The following is a 24,685-nucleotide window of genomic DNA, read 5'->3' as shown; positions in this document are numbered from 1 at the left end:
GGACTCCACTTCTGTCTGAGACCCAGGGGCCAAAGGTCACACAAGCCTTCGCCTGTAAACTAGTTATGCGCTGGAAACAGTTTTGATGCCTTTTAATGAACAGGAAAAAGAAACACCTGGCCTACTGTTAATAAAAGCTGACCACAGAAAACATTTGATGCCGATTGATTGATTGATTTCTAGAACAATCAATCAAAGCTCAGAGTGGTGACCTTACTATCTGTCTGAAAAACATTAAATCATATTTAACTCATCAAGAAATTACTGAACTTTGTAAGTAGTTTTTTTATTATTATCGTAGTTATGACTTAAACAATTCAGAAAATTGACTTTCTTAGAACTTGTTTTAATGCTTCTTATTTCAGTTTTCTTTTGTCATTATTGCATGTATGGGAAATGTCAACAAGACAAACGGAAACATTCTTCTACCCTATACGACCTCTGACCCTTGCCCCTCTCCTGCAGGTTCTTCGGTTGCCCAGCTTAAAGCGACGGATCCGGAGGGGGAGCCGCTCATATACGGCGTTTCAGGAGAAGAAGCCATGAAGTATTTTTCTGTGAATAAGGAAACGGGCGTGGTCTGGCTTCGACAGCAGCTCGACCGTGAGGTAAAACATGCAAACATAGATCTGCGTTCTGCATGATCCTGAGTTCTGCACCTGGGAGTAGAGAGGAACATTTAGAAGATATGAGATGGAAAGTACATTTTCCAGTGACAACAGAGCAGCACAGCACATAGTTATTTTCTGAAACATGCTTTTCTGTTTGACTGCTCTGCTCTCTTCACGTATGTCACGTCTCCATGGAAATGTGATGCTGATGTCTCTCTTTCTGCACCAGACCAAGTCAGAGATGCAGGTCGAGTTCTACGTGAGCGACCTTCAGGAGGTACGAGGTCTGATCTGTGATTTTCATGTCACATGCTGACATCGTGAATATAGCCTGACCACAAGTCGACTCCATTTCTCTCTCTTCTGTCTTACTTAACAAAATTTATGTGCAAAAAATCAACTGACTTTCAGCCCCCTTGATAATTTATAATTCCCTCTGCACCATTTTTTGCTGTCAATCTGAGTCCGGCCGTTTTGTGCCTGATGCATATATGATCTCCTCCCTCAGGTGGTGAAAGATACAGTAAACATCCAGATTGGAGACGTGAATGATAATGCACCAAACTTCCATGGTCAGCCGTACACGGTTCATATCCCTGAGGTAAGAAACTCTTAAATTAATTACATTTGGAGAAATAAACAAAAATCTGAGCCCCTGTTTCATTTCTCTTATCTGTAGTAACCAAAGTTCTTCTTGCAGAAAATTTAAGGGTTATATTTTAAATAAGACAGATTAATGTAAAATGTCCCATATCTGTTCATGCTGATGTTCGTTGTCTAGTAAAAGCGTTCATTCTTTTCCATATTTGTCACATTGTACGGAGTCATGCAGGAACATGGGGGACATTTTGTTCTTTTGCGTTCCCGTGTAAAATTACTGCTTTCCCATTCAATACTTTTGCATTTCATCACAATAATGTGCTACTCAGTTCATGCAGTTTCTTGAAGTCTTTCTTCTACAATATATGGTTTTTGTAAAGGTTTTTTATTTTAATTTCACGTTTGTGAAATATCTAAAGTTTTATGTCTTTTTCTTGTGGATGCACCACAAACTTATGTGCAAAATGCAAAAGCAAAACACGTCAATCAAAAGCTTTCCATCCCTTTCTGTCTTCACTGAGACATTGAAACTTATCACATGAAAATAACTGAAGGAGTTATTTTCCTGTTATATTATAATATCTCCATCTGACAGTGTTGATTTTCCATGTTGGTATTCTAGGCAGTTCATGGCCGTCTCCACCTTACACAGACAAACATGAACATCAGTTAATAGATCGACTTCCAATCAGTTTCTGCACCAAAGAGTTTAGAATGAAGAAACATGTTTTCACTGAGGAGCTTTAAAGTGCAAATTTAACACAAAGTGACGTAATGATTTCCAAACCTCCTGGTGAAACCGAGGAGCAGTCGTCGTCCTCCAGCTCATGTTTAAACAGTCAGCATAACTTCCTTTAAATAAAGGGAAAAGCCTCCCGGCAGTGGAGACCTTAATCTGCACTACAGTAGCTCTTCCTCCAACTTGTCCTCTTTCTTCCTGCCACCTCTCTTCTCCTCTCTGTTTCTCCATCTTTGCGTCTACTCCCTGCTTTCTCCTCCATCTAATCCTTGATATGAAGTAATTGCCAGAGTGAAGTGAAGGACTTCAAACAGGGGCTTGAATCTACACACAAAACACACCCACGTCTTGTTGTGCTTACACTGAGCATATACCTCTCTCTGAGTCCTCACCAAATCTTCAAAGCCACTGGCTTTTCCTCTCCCTGATCCATAAAGTCAGACAAATAAATGGGAGAAATAAGAAGCATTTAGATGAGGCTGTTTAGATCACCCACAGCTCAACTGATTTTCTCAGGCCAGCTCGTCGTTTTTGGGACCTGGTGATGTTAAATCAGAGAGTTTGACTCACCTGCAGTCATTATTCTAGTTCAGGATCTCCTCTCAACCCACTCTGAATTAAAACCACTTTTTGTTTGAGGTCTGACCTGTAGGTTTCAAATTTAGCCAACTCTTTTTGTCTTTCTTCAGGCTGTAAGAATTATAAATCTATTCTTCTAAACTTTGTTTTAATTAAACAGTTAAATATCACAAATTTTGACCAAAACAAGAAAAATGTGAGTGAACACCCAGTACTCACAAGAATTTTACTGCTTTAGTTTGTACAGTGGAAACCGTCTCGGCGCTACCACAGAAGCTAACATCCATGTTGATCGTTATTTCCACTCTTCAGGTTACAGCCAATTAGCACCAAGGATGATAAATGGTGCTGCTGGATTGGCTGCTGTCCAAACAACAGCCAATAGTGTGTCAAGTAGCAACGTCTCTCGATATTTCAGTTTCTCAATCTGCATTTTCTTTTAAATATTTTAGGAAAAAATTGACTTCATTGATGTTCCACATGAACAGCAATGAACACTGAAAAAATAAAACTGCCCAAATTTCTGTAATCTTCATTTGACTTTTACTTCTACTAAGCTTCAAATGAAACACATTGGTGATCGTTCTGCTGTCTGATTATGTCTGACAAACTGGAAAAATATGGTGAGTTTCCAGTTTGGATGCATTTGGTTCTCAGGCTAAAGAAATCTGTGGTTTGAGTGTTTCTCCATTGACTAAGTTCTAACCAAAAGGAAAGTGGAAGGTTTTGATCTGAGTAAAAGAAGCATCAGTAAAGGTTCAGATTGGATCCGGTTCTGGGATCGGACCAGATTACTGGGCTGAAGCTGCTGATCCTGGTTCCTCTGTGTTTCTGCAGGACAAAGTTTGGCTGATTTTACTCTTCATTTTTTAACTTACAGATAAATAACTGATGCGTGTAAATAGATATATGATTAACTGACAATTTTATAAACTGGACATTCATATTTCATAAATATCAATAAATTTAACAGTTAGGTTTTAGTGTTTAAAGTTTACCATTACAGGTGGAGCAGTATGTGTTGGATATTGAGGTTTTTGTGAATTGAATCATATTTTTCTTTTAATATTTAGAACAGTGGGAGGAGCAACAGGAAAGTTCACTGAGTGACAGAAGTTGAAATATTTTTTGATCGTTTCGTCTCATATCTGCCAGGATGGATTGTAGTATTTGGTGATGTTGGCAGCCTGTTGGAAAACTCTGGTAGACAGAATATTCATAATTTATAAAATACACGGAGTGACTCCTGTTACAGTTGATGATACTAACTGTTCAAACGTGTTGGTTTGATAAAACACTAAAGTCTTTTTCTCTTGAGCTTCTCTGGGTGAATTTTAATCTGTCATGGAGACACATGGTGAAACTTTGCCTCGGCTCATGAATGCTTCATGAATGTTCAGGGCAGAAACATTTCTTAAATTACATTAGTGTTACATTTTAGAGCTGGATGGCAGCTCCTTAGGTTTAACAACATTCTCCATTGAAAAAGTCCCATTTGACAGCAACACCTTTTTAAAGCTGCGATCTGAAGTCTGTCATGCTTTATCCGCTTCAAAAAGCCTGAAGTTGACATTAGGCAGCGCATGAATATAGGAATAAAATGATCATTCTGTGACAAATTATGTAATCATCAGTCTTGCAAACATTTATACAGCTGAAGTTATGGCCAAAAACTGGAGAAGTATATCTTTCAGTGCTTGTGCAGTTTATTAGCATCAGTAGAGAAAAGGAAAGGCTTTCTGGAATATTTCTCTGTGAGAAACTGTTTCCAAGTTCTTCTGTTTTTATTTAGTGCTGCCATTAAACACTATTTACTATTTAAGTGACAGATTACAAGTTTGGCAGGGGTGGATGTTTCCTGACTGTGTAAACTTCACTCTGTAATAAATGACTCCAGGTAATTTGAAGATGATGTAAAGATGATTTAACTCTGTACTAAGTGAGCATCATTACAAACCAGGTCTGCTTCTTTAAAGTTAAGGCAACTTTTATTACACTTGATCACAAACGCAGCATTCTTCCTCTTTCACCAAGTTACCCTGACTTATCCTTTATTATGAGATTATTTGCTCTTTGTTTTTCTGTAAATATTAGAACTCAAAGTGAGCAGAAGAGTCTTAACACTGTTTAATGTCATGTTAGTGGAGTGTGTTCTCCACTTAAAGTTACATAAATGAAATACATTAATAGTTCTTTAAAATTAAAGTACATTCTGTTCTGTTCATATTGCTGTTCAACAGAAACCAATTTCTGCTAGTTCTCTTTGAATTGAAAATACATTTATCAATAAATAATAAGTAGATGTTTCTGTGCAGATTGTTTTTAAAGGTGATGCATACAGCAGACTACATGCATTTGGTGAGAAAATATGAACTTTACTCTCGTGAGACCTGAGAACTGACTTGAACAGAGGACCTGTGAACGTCTCAAGGTGTGACACCAGTATTTAAATTCAGACAAGAGGATCTGTTCAGAACCTGAAATGGGTCAGAACATCTCCTCCTAGAATTCTGCACTCAGACGCATTTTCTAACTTGAACATAAACACAGTCATAATCACACGCAGAGTTTGCGTATTTGAATACTGTATCAGAATACTGCAGGTGCAACATGTTTATTCATCAGTCTAAATGATTTGGAGTGCCTGGCTTCCTTGATAAATGAGACACGGCAAATTCGTTCTGATTTCCTCGTGTCACAATAATAATGCAGCACAAATTCCAATCTGTGCACTGAGAGCCCTTTATTAAGCTTCACAACTCTCCCACTTGTCTCTGACAGACTGGGAAGTCGACAAATGCACATTGTCCATCTCCCTCTAACCTTTTCTGCACCTTATCTGGTTTCCCCACGACTTTCTGTACCTGCATTTTTATGGCCTCATTACCTCTGTGACCCTGGCTGACCTCTAGCGGGCAAAGCAAACATGCTGGGACATCACTTCATCATGCTGTCACTCACTGGACATGCCACAGTAACTGGGGTTAGAACACCATCAGCACATCAGAGACAAAGAGGGGAAAAGATGATGGACGTGAGAGATGAAGGAGCATGAATGAAAGATTGGCAAGAAATTCAAATTATGTGGTTTTACACAACTAAAATGTCACAGAAAATAGGAGATTGACTGAGGCAAGCAGAAAACAGCAGAGTATGTTGTTTGCTGGTGTGGAGCGATAGATGGGAGCCACGGCGCTGATGAGAAGTTTACCTCAGGCAGAAAGGCCTTGTTAATGTGGGGCTTTAAATGTTTGACCCTTTTCATTCCTGCAGGGAGAAAACATCAGTCAACAAACAACTGCAATGAATTAGAAAAACAAGAACTTTTTGTACTGGTATAAATATATTGAGGATATTATCCATTCATGGAGAGTCTGCTCACAGACTGAGTGTGTGTAAATAACTGAAGGTAATGTAAAGCACTTCGGTGTCCTCTTAATGAGATAAAGTGCTTTACAGTTACAGATCATTTACCATTTTTACCATTAATGTTTGATTTCTCTTAGCATTCTGTTTGCTGCCATCAAGCTTCTTTATTCTGACTTAATATTTGATCACTTTCCTATCAATAAGGTCCAAATATTTCAGCACAGTCTACAAATTGGGCATATGGTTTATGGTTGCAGAAATTTCAATTTATCCACTCCAAACCCAGTTTCCATGTCTTTTTGGGAAGACCCTTAGCTAAGTCCAAGTATCAATTTTCTGACAGAAACTCTCCCACTATGATGAAAAGAAACCAGTTAGGAGCTCCAGGAACAATGACCTGCCATGAACTGAAAACTGCAGGAACTCCAGTGTTAAGGTCAGCAATGCAGCCAGATTTTTATCTCAGCTGAAATGAAATGAATCTTTTTGGCCCCCGTGTCTGAGACGGATGTTTGAAGGTGGATGTGTTCCTCTGCCAGTGGCGCTGCTGCGTCACGTCGATTTGATGTAAAGACTACGACAGTAATTCACTGTAAAAAATCTCATCTATTTGGAGATTGTTCCATGGAATGGAACTCCAAATTATTGGCATAAAATTCACAGATTTGCATTTTTTTTCCTCCATTGTGCTGATATAAAATGTAATAACTAGTTGGCTAAAACTTAAGTTAAAACAAATGAGTGTTTCAACCAGACGTTGAATCCAAACAAACATCCAAAATGGTTTTGGACTGGATAAAGCAGGCTAACGTCAATCGGTGAATTTTCAGGCTCAGACCTGGACATGGACGTTGTTACCTAAATTTGGTGGTGGTTCCCAAACTTAGAGAATTTGTGCCTTAAAGTTGGGTCTTCGCCTGGAAAATATTCATTTTAAATAATTTCTTCCAGTCAGAATTATGCCAGAAGCTTGCTGTTGGCCACAAAAACTGCACGTCCTCTGCATCATTTAATGTTACATTAATGGTGAGTTAGCTGCAGGTTTGAGGTTTAATCTTTAATTATGATCACATATGATGTTAGAAAAAATTCTCAATGAATTCAAACGTGATCATTGTGATCACCTGCGCAATGAATGCTTCAAGTGCGTCTTTAAAGGCCCGTAATTAGTAATAAGTCCTGCCCGTGGTGAGTGTGTGTGAAGAGGCTGGCCTGTTCAGCAGAGAGCAGACAGAAATGTGAGTATGAAGGTGAGCAGTGCAGTCTGTGTGTTAATGTGGTTTTAATTTGTGGCTCCATAAAGAGGGTGGAGGGGAGCAGGTGGGCTGCGAGCATTTCCTCTGTCACTGCTAATGAGCTGGCCAGATTTACAACATACATCCTCTGGCAGCCAGCAGTTACTGAGAAAACAACGAGAGCGACAACTTTTACTAGAAATAATGTTTGGAAACACTGCGCTCCACTGCCAAGCCTGTTGAGTGACAGACTGAGCAGAAAACAAACCGACATGCACTTTTCAGATTCTGTCAGTGGGACAGCTGACTCTATTGTCCACAGAGCAAAAGGTTTCTGTTCAGCCGGCTGTGAGTCCGCTTCAGCTCCAACACCCTCCCCCTCTACCTACATGCAGGTCCGTCCAGCTGGCTGACCCTCACACACTCCCACTGGGAGCCGACATTTATCTTACAGCCACTCTGAGGGATCAAACACCTTATAATGTTATTTTTATGTATTTTCAACAGATGTCCAACAATTTTGTCTATAATAGTTTTTCACACCTTTCTTCTTCAGTTTCTGTTAGTCCCCTGTTGTAAGTCTGAGTTCAGGTCAAACATTTACCTGCTCTCATCATGGACTTTAATTGGACCCTTAATGAGGGATTTCAAACAAAAAAGGTTTTTCTGATCAAACCAGACTGAGTTATTTGGCCCCACTGTAAAACGGGTCATTGGATAAGTGAAGGTTAAATGTTAATTACTGTTTGTTGAGTCACCATTCCCCTCTGAAAAAATACCTTCAATTATTTAAAGTCCCTAAAATAACAAAGTTTCTATTTTTAATGAATGTATGTTGTTGTCATTTTGGTTAAAAGTCCGGCTAAAGGCATAACTCTAATACCATAAAAAGTAGTTCTGTCTCGTTTTATCTTCTTGTCAGTATTCCCTTCATCGTTCCCTTCAGTGGACGTGTTGAGGTGTCCAGCCTTCGATAACACAGTGATGACCCACGTAACATGGTACTGCAGACTCTTCAACAGTCTTTATGGAACGTGCATAGAGGGATTTCACATGTCTGCTGCAAGGCACGTCGGTCTGAGGCTCCAAAATGATAAATGACTAAACTTTATCTGTTTACTGTCTCTCAGGTGTGTCAGGCAGATGAAGAAATCTCTCCTCAGCCTCTATTTTCTATTAGTGGTATCTCACTGTCCCTCTGTAACCTGCGGTTAGCTGTTCAGCGCTAACGCTGGTGTTTCCAACCCTGCTGCACAATGCAGAAACTCTCTGGGTGAAAGTCAGATACTGAAAGGAAGAAAGGCCTCACATTCAGGAATAATGTTGCTTCATTTGGCTTAATAGCTTTCACAGTAGTATCTTACTGTTACATTACTTTATTCTTTGGAAAACGCAGCGTTTATTGTCGTCTGCTAAAGCCCTGGATTCTGCTCAGTGCTGCCGATGTGTGAACAGTTTGGGAAAGAGATGAATTCAAAGCAGAATCATTTCAGCCTCCCTACAATTGGCTGCTACTTTCTGCAAAACAAAAATCAGAGTTGAATATAACAGCATTTCACAAACACACACACTCACACACACTTATTTCAGACAATATTGGCAGAGAGTTTGAGAGCTTCTATTATGCCTCTGAATGAGTTGTTTAGGACTTGATGTGGGCTCTGGCAGCGTAACAGAGGCACCTGCTATTTGATGTGCCCTCTGTTGCTGTCAGGTACAACATAGATGAATCTGTGATATTCCTTTCTTCTTTTCCTTTGTTTGCTTCTAAAAGCTAAAATTCAATCCCTAATCTTTGGTAGCCTCATGCCCTGTATCTTATCAGAAGGTAATTTGTTTATCAGGTTGCACTAAGATTTCTCTTGCAGCATTGAAATGTGTTTTTGGTGTTCAAAACATTTTCTTTGATATGAAGGCAGAATAATATCTGTGATACTAACTGGGTGGACAGTACTCTGCAAAAATATTCTCAACTCCCTAAACTCTTTAATTTTCCATTTTTAATTTATGCACAAGACCAGCAAAACTTTGGATAATTGTGACGACAGAGAAGGATCCATGATTCTCAACATTTCTTTCCCTTAAGAGCCATCACTCTCTAGATCCACATTTCCTACGACTCTTTGGGGATATGTTCCTACCTGCTTTGCGCGTCTAGTTGCTGAAGTCTTTGTCCACTCTTCTTAGAGTTGATTTTAATCTGTTAGTGTTTGTTTTTAAAATAAAAATTATTATAAATTAACACTTTGCTTCACAGCTTTGCATGACTTCCCAATACACTTTGAAGTTTGAGGTTGTAATATAACAAAATAAGATTCTGGATTAAAACAAGCTAATTTCTTCTATACATAACCAAACACACAACTTCTGTAGTCACGGTTTAATTTTGCTGATAATTGTTTTTAAACTCTTCCTTCTAACAGTGAGATTGAATGCAGTGAACTGAGAGATGTCTGGTTGACAGGATCAGGCCTCAAAGTGAATTCTCCCTGACATTAAGACCGTGAGCCTGTCCGGAGGAATGGAGGGATTTAGAAAGGAAGAAGAGGAAAAATGGATAAAGCGAGAGACTTAAATGAGAAGCAGTCAGTATTTTGCTCATCTTTGACCCTGCTTATGATATCTGTCATCGACAGAAAGAAATAAGTGAAGTTTTTCTCCCGATTTCAGTGGCATTAAAACACCAGTTTTTTACTTACCTTATCTTTTATTCTCAAATATGTAGACAATTGATAATTCCATTAAAAAGGATTTTCCAGGTTTTTTTTCCATCTGCTGAATCATTATTTCTGACTGTCTTATCAGTTAGTTTATACAGTTAAACCCCATATGGCCAATTTGGTGAGTCCCAGGATGTTTAACCAGCTGTTTGTCCACACATTTCATGGAGAAAAAGTTTCTCCATCATAGCAGTCATTAAAATTTGCAAGAACAAAGAATATAATCAGAGAGCTGTCTCTCTTGTGAATGATGATTCATTTTTGGGCCAAAGTGAGCTCTTTGGGGCAAATGGCTGCCTAAGTGAGCTGTCAAACAGACAGTTTGCCCTGTACAACAATTTTTCTGTCCATCCTTTCCAGTCCAGAGGTTAATGCAACAAATACTGCCAGCACATCATGCATGCTGTCACTCGTGAAGGTAAATCACTTCCTATGCCTCTCTTTATCTTTCTGTCATTTACTTTATCCCGCTAAGCATGAAGAGCACCTTGCTTTTGGTTCTGTACAGTGATGGGTGCAGATTTGGCTGTCAGGAAGGCGAATTGTGTGTATGAGTGAGCAAAGTGTGTTTTAGAGACAGAAAGGCGTACAGAGAGGAGGAGCTATAGGGAGAAAAGTAAGAAGGAGGCGCACACAGAAAGACGGAGTTAGGAAAGGAACGCCATTAAACTTTGATTCACTCCTCATTTTTATGAATAAATCAAGCTGTGGTTTCCTTTCTGCCGTTCTTTCAAGTGTGCACTTCCCACCCCACCATGGCCACTTGCACCCTGCCTTTGGCACTCTCCTGCTCTTAGCAGCCACCATTGTGAATTCTGACGAGGTTCTGCTCACAGGAAAGCCAGACAAGCTTCCTGACAAGATTGTCTATTAAACACGAAGTTTATCTTTGAAAATAACACTTGTTTTGTTTAAAAACAAAAATGTTTACATTTTTCGTTAACAGAATAAATCTGTTAGGGAGGAATATATTATTTTATCTCTGTAAATTGAAGACCTGTGAACATTGTTTGAGGAAATGTTTTTTCCTCAGGGGGAACAAAAAACAGCCTTGAAAATTATAGTCAACTAAATTTTATTTATTCAATTTTGCCAATCAAATCAATCTTTTAGGAGTTTTTTCTATTTAACAGTAAATAGACAGGAGGACGGGCAGAGAGAAGCCGGGAATCGAACCGGTGACCGCTGCGCTGAGGATGTTAGCTTCCTTTAGCTGGTGCACCTGTGTACCATATGGCGCCCTAATTATCCTTTTTCTCATACTTAAATACACAAATCCTTCCTATTCTTGTTTATTCCTGTCCAAAGTTTCCCTAAGTAGATATTTATGGCCTTTTTTGATTTAGAAAAACATTAAACAGTCTTGTTACGTCTTCTTTTATTCAGCTAACGCAGATTTAGGCTTGATAGTGTTGAAGTAGGTCACAGCAGGCGGAAGTGGGAATCACAGCAAACTTCCAATCTATTGAATTTAGCAGATGTTTATTCTCCTACTCACAGCCCATCTTTGTCAAATATCTGCTTAATTGTCAGGCTGTCAGTCTGTGCACAGTCAGATGTGTCTGAGAGCTTAATTGTTTCTTCATCCCATCCCTCCACTACAGAGCAGATTAAAGATGGTGTTTTCTAAAAATGGACAGCAACTTTTCAGTTTATATAAAACATGTTTGTAATTAAAACAGTGTGATCATTTCAAGATTACTTAACTTTCATTCTCTATCCATTTTTTTCTCCTCTGTGCCTTTTGTGACAGAAATGTTATCCATTCGTAATCTGGTGTCCAAACTTTTTGCTCTGGGAACAAAAATTGCCAAATTAATATACTGCACTGCCAGTAGTTTAAATTTGCCTTTTTTTGTGCAAAAATCTTTAAATTAAAAATGATATTGAGAGATCCAAATAAAAGCTATTTTTATTTTACCCTTAAAGTGTGTTTCACCTATCAAATGATTGCGTCTTTTAATTTTATTTCAGTGATGTAGGATGATGTGAAGTTTTAATATTATTTCCAAAACATTTTAAGTACATTTGTAGTCACATGATCTCGTCTGTCGGCTCTCACAGCGAGGCGCACAGAAGCTCCTGCTGCTGCTATTGGTTAAAAAAGTTCGACTTTATGTTCTCTAACAAATGATTAATCTGTCAGAGGAACAATAATCTCAACCACCTGGGTTTCTATGTTCTAACAGACGAGCTCTTTTGTTTTGTCAGTATGTTCATGTTCTCAACAGTACAGCTGTAAGTGAGAGTTGGAGGAGGGCAGGACTAAAAAGAGACAGAAGGCTTATACTGTCCAGGAATTTCTCATTAACATGCAGCTGTCGAAATGCCCAATGTTAGAGTCAGAAGTGGGGAAGCAACATCCCACCATAAATTATTTCTAAGCAGTAAAACAGCTTCTCATTTTTCACTCTTACTTTAGCCAGCTAAATGTTTCTATACTGTCAAATTAAAAGCCAAACTTGTTAGACGGATGTAATTTCAATAAAAATCTTTCATATGTCAAGCATCATCATTCCAAAACGGAGAGCATTCTCTTAATGTCATGCTTTATTTTCTCATTTGTCATAACTAAACTGAAACAGCCACAAATGTTAACTCTCATTACCCACAATCCCTTTCCTCTCCTTCTCAGCTTTGCATTCTGGGATGTTTCCAGCATTTATTAATGAAGTTGTTCATTTGACAGCCACTGCTCCGCTTCTCTCTGTCGTCTGTTCAGACCAAGCCTGGAGAAAGCGTAGAGTAAAAGTGGATTTGAGTGGGACACCGGGTAGAAATCACATGTGGTGATAATAATTAAAAGGCTAACTAAAGAGATATGAAACCCTGTAGACTGTAATAAAGATACTTTATTAGAAACCTGCGCAGCAGTAATTTCAGAAGTCTGCTCGTCTGAATGAGGGAACTGCAGAAAGTCTGAAGAGCAAAGAGGATTGAGAAAGACGTTAAGAGTCTCTGACACATTTCAGAGCACATTCAGCTCCTCATAGCTGATGCCACGTCTCATCAAGAAGATGTCATTTAATTTGACAACACATGGCCACCTAATGATTGAGAGAGAGAGAAAAAATGAGTTGAGTTAAATATGGGGATACATGCTTCCTTTCCATAAATGATTTTTTATAATTTTCAATTGAGTTTGCTGTAGTAAGGATTCAGTTATTCCTTTCATGCTGTGATTTTTCCCTTTGCTTATTTCTGTTAACCGGCAATAAAAGAGTAAAAAGAACAGAACAAATATGGGAAAAAAGGATAATGTCTTCATACCAACCACACATTTAAGAGTATGTTGCTAGTTTTGAGAGGAATAGATATTCTGTGCCTCCAGCAGGTTAACAGTAAAACCCTAAATGTTACCCCTACCAACCCACTAGTAGTGTTCTGTCTTTAGGCTCTTCTTTTTCATCTGATATCTTCTGACTATTTTTGCAACATTTGTCACAAACTTAATATTAGTTTTCATTAATATGCAGATGACATCCATCTCTACCTTTCCTCTAAGCATTTTTCCTGCAGTTGGTTCAGGTTTTTGCTAACAGACATTTCTCTAGAATCCAAATAATTCTTGACATTTATGAACTTCATGAGTACGTACCCCATTCAGGCTTAAACTCTGTTAGTTACGCTTAACAGATGTCTTAGCAGAGAGGACCATGAGCCAAGTACAATATCAGGTCCAGCTACTGCACACGTTGCTGTTTTTGGATATGTTTCATCGAGACATTGATATCTGAAGGCGTGTTTTAATAGAAAGAACTTCTTACTACTGCTTGTAGAGAAAGTGCTATGTTGTGTTTACAACACGTCAGGCGATGAGGCCCTACGGCTCACTACATTTTTTATGTTGACATCAATACTTCATCCATATGGGCTTATCAATAATACTGACAAATACAAAATCTTGTACAGTGTTGTAAGTTATATGTAGCATTATATTCTGTGTTTTGTTCCAGTATGGTCTGATTAATCTGCATCAGTTCTGAAAAACATGTTGATCAAGTTTGTATTTTGATTTTTATTTACAGAGTATTTGGAAATATTTTTTGATTTTTACTTTAAAGTAGATGTTTTGAAATTTAACTGTAATGGGTAAAATTAAGTCAACACTTTACAGCTGCAGCACATATGATGGTGGCTCAGTCGCAAAGTGTAAATTCTGCCATGAACGATATTACAAGCTGTCCACGTACATCCATATACAGAAATTACAGGCCTCACTTCATCTGGACTCTGAATCCTCCATGAATTCAAAAAATACTGTGGACTGATTAAAGTCTGGGTTTTATGGGCAACTGTGAAAAATATGGCAAAATAAATAAATAAACCCAGACTTTCTCAGCCCCCTAGGCAACAGACGTTTATATGATAATCAGCTCTAGTCTAATTTGCATTCAATTCTATTTTAAAAAATGACTTCTTTAAAAAGAGAAATGGTGAAGAATAGGAAACGTTATGAGAAAGAGATTTCCTTCTAGAGAAAGAGAAAATAAGCTTGATCGTTTATTGTTTACTCTTATTCATCAGGTAGTTGAGAATTATCATCATAAATTGAGAAAGTGACTTCCAGGTCTCTAAATAAAATGATAATCATGGTTTATTTTCCACAAACAGATGATCAGTATAAGCTCCTGGTTTTACTAAACTTACTCCTCCCACTTTGATCTGCCTGCAGTTCTTATCAGGAACTTCAATCTGGAAAGATATTTGGGTTCTACTTTTACAACTTGATTTCTGTTTTAACTAAATCTCTGTTTTTTAAAATATTAAGTTTCTCCAAAACCTATAGTATACACAAAATACTTTAAACATTTAAGAAAAAGTTAGTCATAGATTTTTTTTGCAAACGTTGAATAACTTAAATTGTTTCTTGTTTTTAAAGGAGCTAAACCCTTACAAAAAAATCCCACGAAAATCACATGTGGATCACATGTGACTTTCACATGTGATCACATGTGAAAGCACATGAATACGTGTGATTTTGGAACATTTCGTGGTAAAATCACATGTGGAAATGTGTGATTCACATGTGAATCACATGTGATTTTCGTGGGATTTTTTTGTAAGGGAACCTTTACACTTAATCTCAGACTTATCTTCTCTGGTTAGGTAAGAAAGTTTTCATGAAATGAAGCTCATTGTTGTCTTGATCCAGCTGCGAACATCAGCACAAGAACTCACAAATACATTGTTAATGTCATGGTCTCAGTCCAGGATGAAGGAGGCCTGAAGACCAGAGTTTGCTCATCGATTGAATGTTTCAAAGCCCTGGAAACAGAGTTGCACCTGAGACTCCAGGAACATGTGTTTACTGTCAGCACTGACACAGTTTGACAATTTCAGAATGCGAAATTATGCATGGCTTTAGGTGAAAACTGCCTATATTTATGCAAATCGTTCCATCCCAAAAAGCATGCAGTTCTTAAACAGTATGTGTATCATTGCTTGTGCTCCACTAGAGTTAGAAGGTTACTGTCTCTTGAAAGTTGGTGGTAATTTCAACAAAGTAGAAGAAACCGAAAAGAAAAAACAGAAATGTGCTGCACTGCTGGTTTTACAAAAGAGAAGTCAGAAAAATCACAGCAGGTAAAAATGACCCCTTCCTTCCACTAAAGCGTGCCTGACATTTAAATGATTCCTGGAATCCACAAAATATTCTTTAAAAGCATGTTAAATTCTGTTTAAAATTTAACATACGGAAGAAAAAAAAAATTATGCTGATTATGCTTGAGATTTAATAATGATTAATGACTCATTGTGTGGCTGTGATTGGGTGCACTGGTTTTCCCGCCTGCCAGTTCTGCTCTACATGTCAGGAAACATGTAGAGTAGCCTTCTCATTAATGGTATATGAAATAATAAGACATGTTTAAGTACATATTTTAAACTTGATAACATTTAATCCGTAAATAATTCAGTGTAATTCCGGTTTTAAAGCTAAAGACTCATTTGTTCACTTTGTCCCTTAATTCTAGACCAGTTGTTCATGATGCTTTTATTGACATTTTATCTCCTTGTAATTGTTCAACACTTTGTTTGAAAACACTTATTATAATTAAGACTTATATAGAGCAGTACATTAAAAACTTATACACCATTTAATGATTTAGAAACTCCGTCCTACAATAAATTTCCATGCAGTTTTTTACAATAAGTCCTGAGAGAGTAATTCTTTTTCCTGCCACTTTTGTGTTTTCTGTGTGTGATAGTGACAACTTCAGCCTCATGCTAAAACACCTCAGGTTTCCAACATGTCCTGGGTGTGACTCTGCTGACATATCATCTGTGCAGTTTGCTTCGTGAATGAGCTGCTGAGTCAAAGTACATCATGTGCAAAAAGATGTGCTGCTTTCTTCTGGATGAAGCTGTAAGTGGATCTGGGCCAATATACACTCATCTGCCATTTTATTAAGTGCATCTGTTCTGTTGTTCAACATGAATAGCAAATAAGCCAGTCACACAGCAGAAACTTAATGTGTTTAGGCTTTTGGACGCAGTAAAGATGACTTGCTGAAGTTCAAGTGTGGCATGGCTGTCAGTGGCAGAGCAGCTGGTCTGAGTGTTTCAGAACTTGGGTTTTCTCTGAGACACTCCAAAAAAGACAAAATAACCACTGAGCAATGTGGTGTGGAAGTTTAAGCCTTGTTGTTGGGAAGAGTGGGCAGAGTGGCTGGAAAGAGAACAGTAGTTTCACTAAATGTTTCGACTAATGTTAAAATACCATCTGTAAACACACCACATGTCAAAGCCTGAAGCAGATGGGCGACAGCAACAGAGGACCAAACTAGATGGCTCTCCTCTCAGCCAACAACAGGAAGTTGAGCCTGCAGTTTAAGAAAGTCAGACAACAACAAAATGGAAGAAAAAATATATTGCCTTGTTCAGTTAATCTCATTTTAAGATTTAGCATTAATTTAGTCTGATCAGATTGTCGGGTCATAATTTAAATAGGTCCATTACATTTCTTGTGACGAATGTCCTCCTGTCACACTTTAAGTTCCTTAGTACCAACCAGACAGTGTTTACTTACCACAGACGTCCTCAGTACTTTAACCGAACATTCCCGTCTCTTTTTGTCCATAATGTACTCGTCTTCTGATTGCTACATCCTGCAGGGTTATTTGTTCATTATCATTATTTATTGATTACATTGATTTGACTTATCATTTACTCAATTGTCGCCCTTTGACTTTATATTTCTAGACAGTCTAGTTTCAGACTAAGATGACATCTTGACGGTTGAAGTGAACCACCTCATTGCAGCATTCAAAGTACGCAGAAAGTTCATTTTCTGTTGGAGACGATTGTTTGCAAAGATAAGGTTGTTTTTGCAGAGTTGCAAAAAGACCATACATGTGCAAAGCATGTAGGAAATAAATATAAGCAAGATCATTTCCTTTGTTTGTCAGAGAATGTTCTGACCTACCAACTGTGAAACTCTTTGCATTTTCTCCTTGCTGGCAAGTAATTACAGATCTGGAAGACTCTAAATGTTTTGATTTCTTGGCTATTCTTTTAAATAAACAAAGTTTTCTACTATGCACCAAGGCACAGAGCTCAAATAATCTCAAACTGGTTTTCTTGAACACAAGTTCCCTTCCCTCCATGTTTCTCTACAGTCACCAGACTTAAATCCAACAGAGCACTTTGGGATTTAATGAAGTGAAGCGTCACTCCATGACTGCAGCCAACAGTTTGGCAGCAGCAAAGTCTCTGAGGAATGTTTCTGACACCTTGTTGAATCATCAGCCGTCCTTGTCATTCTGAAGGCTGCAAGACCAGCAAGGTTTACTTAGTATATTGTCCAGTGAGTGTAGCTGAATGCTAACCTGTGTCAATAAAACTTGGCCATGTATTTCAGTCTGTGCTTTATTTTAAATTGATATGGATAACACTCTATAGCTGATAGAAAACGGGTACAGAAGTTGCTGATTTGGCCCGTCCTTGTACCCGTCCCCTGGGATCCACCCATCTGTCTCTCTCTGGCTCGGTGGATCCCTGCGGCATGCTGGGCCTGATTACCTTTACATTTAAACAAACAGCTCCGGCTCTTTGGAGGCAGCCAGCCATGAGTACTGACAGGGGGGCTGACGGGGGGTTGAGGTCAGGCAGTTGGTGGAGAAGACTGATTAGGTGATAAAAATGTTATTTATTTTCCTTACTGATAAAAGGTTTCTGTCCATACACAGAAACACACGCACCATTTTGTACTCCGCCACAGGAAGACCCTCCATCTGCTGAAGTGATTGTCTAACATTTAAGCGGTTAAATATCCACACATTGTTGGTCCATCCTAACAAAAAAGACACTGCAAAACCGAATGTCGATTTTACAAGATGTCCGCTCTCTCGTGGAAGAGTGATTGAAACACAATTACCAATTAGCACTCTACATTCTCACGCATACTGTCCTTCACTTTATCACATCCACACAGACAAACTCGTTGTGAGATTGTCCTTGTCTCATTCCCTTTGCTGTCTGATGTCTGAATCATTTTATCCAGCTGAGTGCTTCCACAGAAATTTGCTCCGTCTGGCCAATGAGTGGACCAGGCGGAAACAAGTGCAAGAGCAAGATGGAAAGAAAGGAGGTTATAATGGGAAACACTTTTTACCATCAGTTTCTGTACAGTACACAAAGACTCTGTCCATAATACTGTATGTCTGGCATTATGTCTTCCCAACCAATTTACCAGAAATCTATTGGATACAGGAGGTCAAATGAATTGTCAAGGAAAGGCTAACTGTCAGTTCTGAAAAGAAAGGACCCAAATGATCACAGGTCTGGAAAAGCAAGAGCAAGCTTGAAATTAGTTCATGGAGGTTCAAAGTACAGAAGCACCACAAGGAAAAAAAAACACAAGAGGACTGGATAGAAATCAAGTAACGGACAAACTGCTCTCTAAAACAACTCAGTCGGTCTGACAGAAAGAAAAATCACCTGGAGTCTAAAGCATAATTAGAAGATTTCTGTCTATAAAACATGGTCTTTTTCCCATTAACAGAACAAAGTGTCATACATCTTTCTCATTCTCTGTTGTATAAAAATATCACAGAAACAAGCACATCAACTAATCCACTAGATATTTTGAAGTGTAACGTTTTCTGGTTGAAGCAGGGCCAACAGGCAGACAGGAAGCTGAACTCAGCTTAATGAAAAGAACAAGGAACAGGCAATGAGTTGGAAAAATTCAACATTTAACATAACAAAAGAACTAAAATACTGATGATAATTTAAGGAAATCTGTTTAAATGTGCAGGTAGCAGAAGAATAGACAAAGAAACTCAATGCAAAGGGATGAATCTATATGGCAATTAAATACCAACACAAAGCAAACATCTGTTGATTGTGTCAGTGTTTGAGGAAGTAAGTTCATCTTTTCCTTTCATAGGAGCTTCATCTATTATAGAAAAGCTTTATAGAAGGTTCAAATTTTTGTTTAATGGGTGGAGGGCAGGAGGATTACGTTCTCGTACACAAACATCTCTGTCGTAATGGACCTTGCTTTGTGCACTGGTGTGCAGGAAGGAACCCCCCACAAAACTGGATCCATGGAAATCTTCATTTCACTGAAGCCCAACTTAAAAAAACGGCTCCACCATAATTTGCCCTGCAACAAACTTTACACTGGATGCAATGCATTCTGGGAATCTCCTTTTCCTGGTGCACACATCTGTGACCACGGAGGTGATTGCAATAATGTATTTATAAAGTAAGCTAAACATTGCTCTGGGTTTTTAGCAAGTTGGTGATTTTTTTTCCTCATAAATTTTCATTTTTGCTAAAAAAGAAACCATGTAGATGAAGGACGTTTAGTTCAGTGAATCAGTGAATAATTGATAAGCTAATTTCAGATGTGAAATACAGCTTTTGAGTGCAACCTCAGTGATTAATGTAGGTGCTGTTGTTGATTCATCATTTCTGCCACAGCTGCTTTTGAGTCACTACCAGCAACTTAAAGGTTTTCCCTTGACACAGGAGTCTATCTCTGTGCTTTGTGTCCAACAGTAGATAACCAGGGAATCTAGTTTAACAGGAATTCCTGTTTTCCACTTAAATTTACTGATTTGCTGCTTTTCACATTCAGCAATTGCTTTGGTTAGATTTCCTTCTTCATAACAGATCAGTAAGATCATTTCACTTTAACATCCTTATATGGAGATGCCTTGTGCAATTGTGTCAGACGCCCATCATGAGAGTGTTAAACAAAAAATGCTTTTCACAATTTAAAGTTTTAAATTCATTTAAAAAATATTTGGTCACTTGGTAATAGCAGAGCATGTATAAATTGTACTAAACAGTGATTGAATAAGTCTTAAATCTTTCTTCATTCTATATAATTTCTCCTTTTTTCTTTCTTTCTTTGTTACAATACATGACGGCACGTAAGTTATAATAATGTCAATGGCAGCATGTCAGGGCGGCGCATGTGGGCGGCGTTGATGGAGGGGACAGCGGTGGAGGGAGGCTGGGAGTGAAAGGGTGAACAGAGCCGGTGCAATCACATGCCTGCTGGGTTGGAAGCGGAGAGCAGACAGTTGGGGAGGAACTGAGAAACTTGTGCGCAGTTCAGGTGTAATCATGGCTCTATTGTGGGAAACAGTTGGGCCTCTGAAGCTGCCAGCAGCAGGGGGGTGCAGCCCGACCGCTGCCCCTTCAAATCACCATGTCTTTAACATTTCTGACTAAATAAGAACAAAAAACTGTACTCAGAAGTCTTATAGTTTGCAACGGCCTTCACCAGATTGGACAAAAGTTAGCTTGAACTCATTTCTTGGTGAAGAGGGATTTTTGGCTCTCATTACTCAGCTGATCATATATTGGGACAGTTGGAAGCAAGACACACATACGGCTGTTTAGCAGGAAGACAAATTATTTGGTCAGTTAGCCCATCATTAGAAATATTGGTCTACAATGTCTTCCTAATGGAGGAGAAGCTAACCTTGTTGTTGCCTTGGAGAATGGTGGCTTTCTGACTTGGATGGTGTGGCTTACTGCTTAAGACACTATTGTATCAGCTGACAACATGAGTGTTTACAAAGTAACCAAATAGTATTTTATTGCTTATTGTTAAAGAAATTGGAGAGTAAGAACCAGAGCTGGACGACATGTTGGAAAAGGAAGGGGCCATTCCCAAATGGTAGCTTAAAGCAGATTCAGAATCTATTATTGAAGTTAAAGAGCTCCTGAAAACCAGCCACATCCCATAATCCACTCTGCATCAGAGTTCACGCTATACACAATGTAATCTGGTAACCACTAATCTGAAGACAACAGGAAGTTGTATGGTCTCTCTCGGTATGGACAGGAGAACCTCTGTGCATCAGATGACCTCACTCTGATTTTATGTGACCTTCAACATTGTGGCTGAGTTGTTCTTATTTCCAGTCACTTCCACTTTGTTGTAATTCCACTAATACTTGATGCTGGAATATTTAATGGTGAGAACATTTCAGAACTGGACTTATTGCTCTGGTGGTTTCTCTCACAGAACTTTAACTTTAACTTTAAATTAACGGAGCTGCAGGGAGAAACCCATTCCTTCCCAAATGTTTGTAGAAATAGCCAGCCTGCCTGGTTCCTGGATTTCATGCATCTGTGACCAGGGAAGTGATTGGAACCTCTGGATTCAATGTTTTGGGTGGATGACCGAATACCTTTGGAAATATATTGTGTTTCCAATCAAACATGGATGGAATTATTTTTACACTGATCTGTGAAACCTGTTTATAAAAACAAAAAATGAAAGTACAGCTTTATATTGAGAACTGCACAGCAACACAAACATGAATCTAACTAATCTAGTTTAACTCTCCAGTCTTCCACTGCAGTGACTCCCTGAAAATGGAGGGAAAAGCTAACCTTTGACCTCTGGAATGCATTAGACTCTCAGAAAGCTCTCAGTGGACTCCCTGATAGCCTGTCAGCGTTCAGAACCTTGTAATCCTAATGTCTGTCTAGCTTTGACCCAATGGGCCCTCAGAGATCCCTCCGCCATGTAGACCCAGAAATATGACTCACATCATCTTCACCAGCTGCTCCTTTAAACTGAGACCAGAACAAACACCAGGTTTCACAGCAAGGCCAGAGTTATAAACTCCATACTCAACTTCTTCACTGGGAACCGTTTTTCCCAGACTCGAGGTGTTCTGGTCACTCTGTGTTACGTCATTATGTTTGACTTTGGGACATAATTTGGTGCATATTCAGAGTCAGGTCAGATTAAAGGATCAGTCCTAAATCTTGAATATTAAAATTTGCAAACATCACACCTGAAACAGTCCAAAAATATTCATACCATTGCAACCTTATCACTTTTATTCACATTACAAAAATGTAAAATTCATCATATTTTGCCAATATTCTGAATCAGACAAACAGAATGATGTGAAGAATTGCGAAATGGAAGAAAAGGACATTGATGGTATTTCATTCTTTTTTATATATAAATAAAAATCTAGTGTTGCTTGAATTTGCATTTGGCTGCATTTAATTACCTCAATTTTGGAACCTTAAATTCAGAAGCCTGTTGAGTATTAAATATTAATGCTGCAAATTTATTTGCTAAACCATTTTTATCATGGAGCAAGATTTGAAATATTGCAGCTAAAATCCTAAAAAGGGATGTGAAAACTCTCCCAAAACGTTGAATCTTTTCTCTGCGGTTTGCGTCGCCTCTTCTGTGTCTATTAGCAGCAGCTCTCAGACGGAGAGGACGGCGGTTCTTGCGGTGCACTTCAGATAAGACACAGCAGGGAACACTCTTCATCCCTCTTCAACTGTCTCACCCTTTAACATTCCTCTTCCCTGTGGAAATGGCCTCCATTTATTCAAAAGCTACAAAGCGCTGTCAAGCCATATACGCAGGAATATGAGCCGTGACTAACCAATTGGCTTTTGCACCCAGGAAGGAATAGAGGGGGACACCATGGCGACGCCTCGCCATGGTGTCGATGCGATGCCAGCCAGCTCAGCTGCCTCTGGTCTCACTGGACAAAAACATGTGACCGGACGGTCTGGAAGGTTAATAAAAACTAAAACATCCGTAGTTCGTATTTTGTCTTTCATTTTCATTTCAGATACAGACAAAGAATCCACTGATTGTGAAGTCCATCAAAAGTCAGAGAGATCTTTAGACCTTTTTCTGAAAACCTGACAACTGAAGAGAGATTTTTAACGGTTGTTTTTGGATTGTGCTACTTAATTAAATGCACCATTTATGCTGATGGAGCATTTTGACCTTCAGCGCCTCGAGGGATAACAGGAAGATGAGAATGAATAATGTGAATGTGTATTTGACAGATGCTCATTCTGTCTGTGAGGAGAGGTCAGAGAGTCCAGATTAGCTGCTCACACACCTGCGCAACGCTAAGCCTGCTAACCTCTGAGGCAGCCAGTGCTCACACACACATACACACACATACCCACCCGCACGCACACACATTCACACACATCTGCACTTCTCAAAGTTCTGACTCTAGATTTGTAGTTAAACATTTTCCAAGTCTAGATTAGTATAGAAAAATAAATATAGACTATGGAGAAATATTTGTCTCTCAAGTCTTTATCTTTCACAGCATTTGCACAAATATAAAATTTTAAGATTAAATAAATGGCTTTAGAGTAATTTTATTCAATTTCTAATTAAAAACATACATTAATACATTTGAAGCAAAATGTTTACATAGATTAACTGACACATTTGCGTTAATTGGAGGCTCGCCTGTGGATGTATTGTAAGGTCACACCTGAAACTCTCTGCTTTATTGGAAAGTCAGAAGAATCAATCCAGATATCAGGAAGAGGTTTGTTCATCTGTAAAAGTCTGATTTATCAATGGGGACATTTTACTGGTGCTTGAAGGCGCCGCGTTCATCTAAACTCACAATTATACCAGGTGTACACATGATGGGAATGTCCAGATATCATACCGCTAAGGACGAAGACGGATTCTGCGTCTCTGAGATGAACGGGTTCTGGTACGAAATGTGTAAATCTATTCCACAACAAAAGTCAAAGACCTTGTGAAACTTTTCCTGAAAGGTTTCCACTCAGCAAGGAAGAAGCCAAAAAAAGAGAAATAAAAAACAGACTGCAGTTTGCAGATGAACACAGAGACAAGACAGTTTCTGGACACAGTCCTGAGGTCTGAAGAGACGGTTTGGCCATAATGACCACTGTTAGATCTGGAGGAAGAGCAGGGAGGTTCATACCATCCTAACTGTGAAGTACGGTGGTGGCAGCATCATGTTGTGCCGTTGTTTTACTGCAGGAGAGACTAGTCCACTTCATACAGTAGTCAGCATCATGAGGAAAGAATATTATGTAAAAATATTGTAGCAACTTAAAGACATCAGCCAGAAAAAGCTCGGAGCAGATTGGTTTTCCTGACAGACAGTAACCCATACAGCCGAGGTCGTTACAAAATGACTGTGGGACAACAAAGTCCGTGTTTTAGTGCAGCTGATTTAGAGAGGATATTTGTGCAGATCTGAAAAGGTTTGTGACAGTGAGTGAGTCTGAGACGGTTCCACTGGTTCTGTCAGGAGGAACGGACCAGAACTCCAGAAAACCACTGAGAGATGCTTCTGGAAAGAAACTCAACACGTTTGACTCAATTCATACAGTTCATGCCAAATACTGAGGAAATATAGGAAAACTTCTGACTTTGATGATGTTAATACATAAATCGATGACATATTCTCTGCCTCATTATTCTGACATTTAGCAAATAGAAATATTTTTTTAAATTCTGACGTAAAACAAGAGAAGTTTGATCAAATTCAAATTCACACAGTGAGGAAAAAAATCTTTTAATTCTTTATATGTAAA

The 24,685-nt window shown here is 38.7% G+C and overlaps 1 protein-coding gene across 1 annotated transcript in view; it reads left to right on the top strand.

The window, feature by feature from the left end:
• LOC122842231 (cadherin-23-like) overlaps positions 1-24,685 on the top strand; it is a 95,475-nt gene that overhangs the window by 39,879 nt on the left and 30,911 nt on the right. The window contains exons 4-6 of the mRNA XM_044135918.1: positions 466-608; positions 841-888; positions 1,120-1,212. Coding sequence (XP_043991853.1) covers positions 466-608; positions 841-888; positions 1,120-1,212 — 284 coding nt within the window. The remainder of the gene's footprint in view (positions 1-465; positions 609-840; positions 889-1,119; positions 1,213-24,685) is intronic.

The sequence above is a fragment of the Gambusia affinis genome, linkage group LG13, assembly GCF_019740435.1.
Source record: "Gambusia affinis linkage group LG13, SWU_Gaff_1.0, whole genome shotgun sequence".
In the NCBI taxonomy this organism is placed as follows: domain Eukaryota; kingdom Metazoa; phylum Chordata; class Actinopteri; order Cyprinodontiformes; family Poeciliidae; genus Gambusia; species Gambusia affinis.
Note: the sequence above shows the minus strand (reverse complement) of the source record. Positions and strands in the feature narration are given on the sequence as shown.